General features: G+C 30.4%; 1 protein-coding gene across 2 annotated transcripts; it reads left to right on the forward strand.

Annotated features, from left to right (window-relative positions):
- The first annotated feature begins 692 nt into the window (after positions 1-692).
- LOC126679908 (probable transcription factor KAN2) lies at positions 693-6,393 on the forward strand. 2 transcript variants are annotated; one of them, XM_050374929.2, is made up of 6 exons: positions 693-1,494; positions 1,593-1,669; positions 2,809-2,857; positions 2,962-3,124; positions 4,666-4,717; positions 6,047-6,393. In XM_050374929.2, the coding sequence occupies exons 1-6, from the start codon at positions 960-962 to the stop codon at positions 6,167-6,169; spliced, it is 999 nt and encodes a 332-aa protein (XP_050230886.1). In that variant the 5' UTR covers positions 693-959; the 3' UTR covers positions 6,170-6,393. The 2 variants fall into 2 exon arrangements, with proteins under 2 accessions (XP_050230886.1, XP_050230887.1); XM_050374930.2 differs by having other exon boundaries at positions 4,669-4,717.
- Positions 6,394-7,146: the final 753 nt, after the last annotated feature.

Below are 7,146 nucleotides of genomic sequence, written 5' to 3' on the forward strand. Positions count from 1 at the left end.
TTTTTATAGTGTTTTTTTATTTTTATTTTGTTAAAATTTAAAATTTGATGTATCTATTAAAATATTGCACAATTTAAAATCTCTTCATATATATATATATATATATACACGATTCATTTAAGGCCGGTGTGTTATAATATTATCTATCTACATATATAAAATAATCATACATGAAATATATAATATATATTGTGCCATATCAGCATCAAACAGAATGTGAATGTATTTAGTAAAAATTAAAAAAATAAAATTATATATATAACAGTATTTAAAGCTAAATGCCATATCACACTAATATTTTATCTATTCTTCTCCAAATAAAAGAAAACCAAAGGTACAAGCGTAGTTGGAATTGATTCGTATAAGTATTTGTTTCCCTTAATTAAGGTCTTGAATTCGAGTCGTGGGTGTGTAAAAAATTTAAAATTCTTTAAATAGAATTTTTATCATTTTAACGTATCCTATCTGGTTTGGTCCGAATTGATCGGGATAATGTCTTCGGACGCTAGGCGGAACCTATAATAAAAAAAGGAAAACAAAAAGGTTAAAAATTAAAATGAAAAGTAGTAAAAAGGAAGCAAAGTTATAAACTTTTGTTTTTAGAGACAAAGTTGTAAACTTATTTACTTTTTATCTTTTAATTCCTTTTTTTTTTTCATACTTTGTTACCCTTGTACCCTACTACCCCCACGTCCGCAAAAGAAACAACTCTCTCTCTTTCTCTTGTGTTCTCTCAACTGTCATTTTCTCACATATACTTCACACAACCATTCACTTCATACCTTCTCTCTTTTTCAATCTCATATTCATCCGACCCAGAAGTTTTACCTGAAAAATTCTAAACCCTTTTGCCCAAATTATCCATACCAACTAATATTTAATCGAAACACACTCTCTTGATCATCTAGCTCAACAACAAACACAAAAAAAGAAGGGTTTGTTGTTTGGTTTTTCCAGTGATGGAGCTGTTCCCTGCACAACCAGATTTGTCTCTGCAAATCAGCCCACCGAACAGTAAACCCACCTCAACATGGAGAAGAAGAGAAGAAGAAATAAAGTTGGGATTTTGGGACTCAAATAATTGTATGTCTTCATCACTAGCTAAACCTGATACCACTGCTTTTGAGCTCACTTTGTCAAATCCAAGGGTTTCAGATTCTAATTCTAACCATTCTTCTCATCTTTTTCACAACACTACCAATTTTAACCCACATCACTATCACGGCCATCAACAACAAAATCATCTCATGTTTCAGCAAGAAGCTGGTTTCTTGAGGCCTATAAGAGGAATTCCGATATACCAAAACCCTCCGGCTCGAACTAGTTCTGAGACAAGCTTAAGTACTCCGTTCCAGTCTCCGGCAGGGTTTATGAGATCAAGATTCATGTCTAGGTTTCCGGTGAAAAGAAGCATGAGAGCGCCGAGGATGCGATGGACCACAACTCTTCATGCTCGTTTTGTCCATGCTGTTGAGCTACTGGGTGGCCATGAAAGTACGCCATTATTATTTGCTTCTTCTTCTTGATTTTCTTCTGTAAATGATGATCATCCACTCATGTTCTTCTTCTTCCTTTTTGTTTATGGGGTTCAGGAGCTACACCTAAGTCAGTTCTTGAGCTCATGGATGTCAAAGATCTCACATTGGCCCATGTTAAGTCTCATTTACAGGTAATCTTTACTACTGAGTTTTGATTTTTTTCTTTGAATAGTTAAGAACATGAGTGGAAGGTGTTTAAATATAAATTACAAATACCAATGTTTCTACTAGATCTGCTAAATAATAGAGTAGAGCTTTTTGCTTGGAAGGAAGAACCAGAGTGAATATCAAGAACACTGACCTAGCTACCTATATAGTCACAGACAGTAGAGAGAGAAACAAATTAGTAGAGATAAAAATAAAATAATGTAGTATGTATTGTTTTCAGAAATCAAGTAAGACAAAGCTCAAAGAATTCAAAATCCAAGCCAGGACAAGTTTACACTCAGTACAATTATTTTTCCTTTTAAAACATTTTCTCTTACACCAAAGGTGGAAAACAAATACCAAGTACAAAAACACCATCATTTCTCAATCATATCTATCTCACTTCACTTGGGTTTATTTATCTACCCCTCTATTTTTACCATGGTTAAATATAAATACTTGTGTTTGTAGTTACACATATTTAGCTCACTTTTTACAGGTGGTACTCTCACTGTATCAGACCAATATCTCTGTATTATCCTTTATCAGTATATCGCTCTCTTTTGACCTTTTCTTTTAGGGTTAAAAGATCTTGTGGTACCAAATCCTTCAGTCATGTATCAATTAAGTATTTTATACTTAATTTGTATTTTCTTGATAGTTTTTGGTTTCTTTTTATATTCCTAAACCTCAATTGTCATGTCAGATTCGCAGATGTCTGAATAATATTAAACGCTTTTCCGGGAGATTCTTGTCTTGACCCGGTTTTTGAGAAATTCATAGACCAAACCAAATCAAATGTTAGAAATTTAATATATTTTTCTCTCAGTTTACATTTTAATGGCATTTGGTTGGTTTGCTTTATAAATTTTTCATAAACCAGGTCTAGATAAGAATTTTTTTTCCCTATGTATCAATTTTTTCTTTATATATCATCAATATGGTTTGACAACTAAAACAAAAATATACAAATGATATAAAATAATTAAAAATTAGGTATCACATAAATATATAAGAGAGATCTGGTACCACCTAGGGTTTAAACATTGTTTTTACACTACACTGAATATAATTAATTTAGTTCTGTTCTAAATTGGATTAGTTTTGGATAATGCAATTGCAGATGTATCGAACAGTGAAAACAACTGATCATAGGGCAGCAGCTTCTTCAGGTGTCTGTAATATTTTCTATCTGCTCTTTTAATTTATGTTTTTGTTGTGAGAGATCACAGAATTATGTAATGTTCCTAAAGGTGGGATTTGTTTTGTTTGACAGGACAATCAGATGTATTTGACAATGGATCGTCCGTGGATACTTGTGAAGATGTTATGTTTGAGATTCAAAACTCATCAATAAATTCTGAAATATCAAAGCAACAGGGTATGCAAAATGGTGATCAGGACAAGGACTACCAACTTCTCTGGAGCAATTCTTCCAGGTAAAACTTTTCTAAACTTCACAAAACCTGTGTATGATACTATTTTTGTAGCTTTCTTTTTCTAACTAAAGAGAAAAGATTGGACATTTTTATATGAAAAAGCATTAAAGAAAATCAGATTAAAGCATTTTCCTACTTTTACAGACAAATATTCTGCCCATATAGAGTAATACTAGCAGTGCATGTCTTAGGAACATAATGGAAGACGACGCATGATGATAATTTCTGAATTTCTAATTTATTTTCACTATTTTTGAGCATTTTTAGAATAGGGTTAAGTATTTTTGCACTCATAGATTTTTATTTTTAGAAATGGTTAATGAATTATAAAAAATTACAAAAAGATAACCGAATAGTTTTTGTACAAAACAGTCATCAAATCATAAAACTTATAAAACAGTTATGAAACTATAACCTTCTTTATCAATAATTTATGGTTTGCCAAAGTGGGCGAGACAAAAATGTATAATTAAGCAGCAAGCCAGTAGCCGTTGTCACTCTTTATAATTCTGTAACCTTTTTTGTTAAAAATTATAGTTTGGTAAGTGTAAAAATATTTAACTCTCTAAAATACAAAGTAGTTGATATAAAGGGTATAAAATTTGTTGTATAGCACTAAAATTTTGTGTTATTTTATTTTGACTATCAAACCTTAATTTACTTCAATCTAGACTTTTTTATGAATAATTTTTTTGTTATAATGGCAAGAACTCTCAAATTTAAGAACTTACGCACAAGAAGTGGCGCACTAAAAGCAACAATTTTAAAAAAAGAGATACAACCGAACCAAAATATAGTCGGAACTGTAAAAATCCAAAATTACAAGAAACAAAAGTCTTCATTGGTGATATCATGTCAAATTAAATTTATGTAGCAACCAAATATTACTGCGTCAATGAGTATTAAACTTTTGCGTTGATTAAACTTCGTAGTACAATAATTGTATTGAATAATTATTCTATGTATATGTTTTTGTATACAAACAGATACACATAACCTAAATAAGCACAGTTACATGCAAAAAGAGGATAGAATAAAATGATTTCACTGATATTGCTCTGTGTAAGACTGAAACTCAATGATGGGGTAATTATTGAGTAAAAAGAAGTAAAAGAATGGAAACAAAAATCAACTATATAAATCCATCCATATGACAAAATTCACATTAAAAAAATGAAGATTTAACTTTCTTTTTGATTTTGTGGGCTCAGATTTTGAACAATTCATAAGGGTCCGACAATTGGAAAACTTAGTGTCAAAGGTAAAATTAAATAAAAAAAAACCCTAGTGATGGACCCATTGGTAGAAATCTTGCTCCCAAAGTTACATGTCATTTCAAACTTCATTGCTAGATCTTAGTAATGGGATATCACATGGGCACCATTTCAACTTTTTTTTCAATTTCTTTTAAGCATAAAGTGAAAAGAGCTATAAATAAGACAGAAAAAAAGGATAAAAAGTTTTTTTTCCTGGGTTTTCTTTTTGGTTATCTGCATGACTTCCACTGATTGAAAATATTCTCTCAATCTGTTGATTTGTAGCAGGGAAGCCTGGTTGCATGTGAAACCTCAGGATTCTTGTGGAAACTTAGAGGTACCAAATAAATTCTCATGAACTTTGTTTTCCAAATTGTCCTTTTTATCACATGCATGCAGATTTTGTTGGAATGATTGAATAAAAGCAGATGCCTTATTTTCTTGCTTGTTTGAGTCATGCAAATTAGAAAGAATGAAGAAAGGCAGAGCCCTTTGAAAAGGTTTTGTTTAGGTCATTGCATCATTAATTCAAGGGGTTAATTTTGTCACTTCCAATGTCTTGTGGAATGGAGAAATTGAAGTCTTCTTTTGATGTGGAAAGATTTTTTTTTTAATTCAAGCAGAAAGTCATTTTGGTCCTTAAATTTGTGCATCAACATCTATTAACTCATACTCACTGAATCTTAAGACAATGATTTCTATGTTTAGGTAAATCAAGGACAAAATTGTACAAAATAAACAAATTCATGGATCAAAATGATCAAATTTTATTTCTATTTAATTTAAAAATAAAAAGTATATTGTTCTTGATTGACCTAACAATAGAGAGTATTAATAAAAAATAAAAACAATGATTAAAATAATTGAGTGTGAGTTAATTGATTTTAATGCATAAATTCAGAGACTATGATAACACTTTATCTTTTTAATTCTTATTTTGAGAAACTGATATTGTTAAATATTGCATTATTATCTGCACCCTATGACCTAAACCTTGAGCTCTCCTCATGAATTCCTTTAGGTTGAGCTTTTTGTAAAGGTGGTTAGGGTCAATAAGTTTAGTAGTAGAGATAGGTCAAATTTACAATAATAATTGAGTACTAATGTGTCATAAAATAACTTATAAATAAGGGTACTAGTTATTAGCAGCTGTACAATTTAGCAGGCTTTCAAAAATATATTCTTACTCTTCTATATCTAATTGAATTTCTTCAATTAAATATCATATTCTGCCTATTTCTTTAATTAAACATTATATTGTAGTCAAAATGTCCTTTTTGTGATTTCCGTATTGACACTCTTCTCTTGTGCTCTACTACTGCTACTGCTGCAGCTACCTCTTGATTTATTGCTTACCTACTTCTTCTACTTCTAATTTCCGGGTTATATATTTTTACGGTTATTGAACTATTTTTTTAACAAAACAGTTAATAAATTTTAAGAAATTATAAAACGGTTATTTAAAAGAAAAATTTACAAAATAGTTACCAGATTATAGTTTTTTTAATAAAACGGATACCAAATTATAAATGTGAATGAGGTAAAATTGTACATCCATACAGTAAGTCGGTTACTATTTTATAAAAGAAATATAGATCGATAACCATTTCATAATTTTTTATAATACGATAACCGATTATTAACGTATGCTTATTTTCTGAAACAGAAGCAAATGGGTCCAAAGTGCCTAAGCTATGAGAAAATATCAGAAGTAAGCTCACCAATTTTGTCCCTCAAGAAACCTAATTTAGAATTTACTTTGGGAGTTGAAGGTCATATAATTAAGTGATCACAAAATGATCATGATATCCATGGGGGGGCTGGCTGAGGCTTTATGTAGTGAAGAGAGAATCAGGTGAGAAAATAAGAAAAGAAAAAGAGAGAAAAGTAAAAGAAAAAGAGAAGCAGACAAGAAAGCAAAAAAAGAGTGGAATATCTTTCTAGTCAAGCTCTCTGTGTCATCATTTATTATATTCCTACGTAAATATCAAATCTAATTCATTTTCTTTTTTACTATTTTCTGTTTATATAGAAAGCAAATGATCTGAAAAGAAAAACAAAATAGTTTTTCTTTTCCCACTTTTGAGGTAATACATTTTGAGAGTTGTTGTTCTTTGCTTATATTTTATTTTGATGACTGTATTATATTTGGTAACCAAGTTTGCATTTAAGTGACAACCGAATAATTTTTTTTTTTGGATAAATGATAGATATATTAGCACAACCTCAAAATGAGGTTGGCAAAAAACGAAACGAGAAACAACTAAGCATTGTTACAGAAGAAATCTATACAACGAAAAACATCATTTCCCGAGTAGCTGAAACTTTGGTTTTTAACCCTGTAGAACTCGACTGCTTGATGAATGCATACGATGAAGAGTGACTGAATATTCGATTGCTCATTATGCGTTTGTGGCAATCGGTTTTTGATATTTATGTCAAATTATGTAAACATAATAAGTCAAGAATCGATTTGATTTTTATGTGTTTATTGATCCAAAAACACTTGTTGTCACTTCAATGCAAGTTTACCCAATCGATATGAATTAAAGTATACTCACCAAAATGAAATATAAGAAAAGTATAGCCATGGCTAGAATCTAGTACAAAAAAGAGGGCTTTAGCCATTTTAAAGTATGAAGTGATCCTTAATACAGTGTAATGGAGCACATTTACTTTTTAAAAAATTTGTTAATTTCACCAATGATAATATTTGAATAAAGGGTTTACGCAACCCTTAAATTTGTATCGCATGGTCAAATAAAT

Source organism: Mercurialis annua, linkage group LG5, assembly GCF_937616625.2.
Source record: "Mercurialis annua linkage group LG5, ddMerAnnu1.2, whole genome shotgun sequence".
Lineage (NCBI taxonomy): Eukaryota > Viridiplantae > Streptophyta > Magnoliopsida > Malpighiales > Euphorbiaceae > Mercurialis > Mercurialis annua.

What these genes read in the sequence shown, in the direction of transcription:
- LOC126679908 (XM_050374929.2), top strand. Translation starts at nt 960, where the DNA reads ATGGAGCTGTTCCCTGCACAACCAGATTTGTCTCTGCAAATCAGCCCA. An exon ending in TAGGGCAGCAGCTTCTTCAG is followed by an intron (nt 2,858 to 2,961) that starts GTGTCTGTAATA and finishes TTTGTTTGACAG; the next exon opens with GACAATCAGATGTATTTGAC. An exon ending in CTCTGGAGCAATTCTTCCAG is followed by an intron (nt 3,125 to 4,665) that starts GTAAAACTTTTC and finishes GTTGATTTGTAG; the next exon opens with CAGGGAAGCCTGGTTGCATG.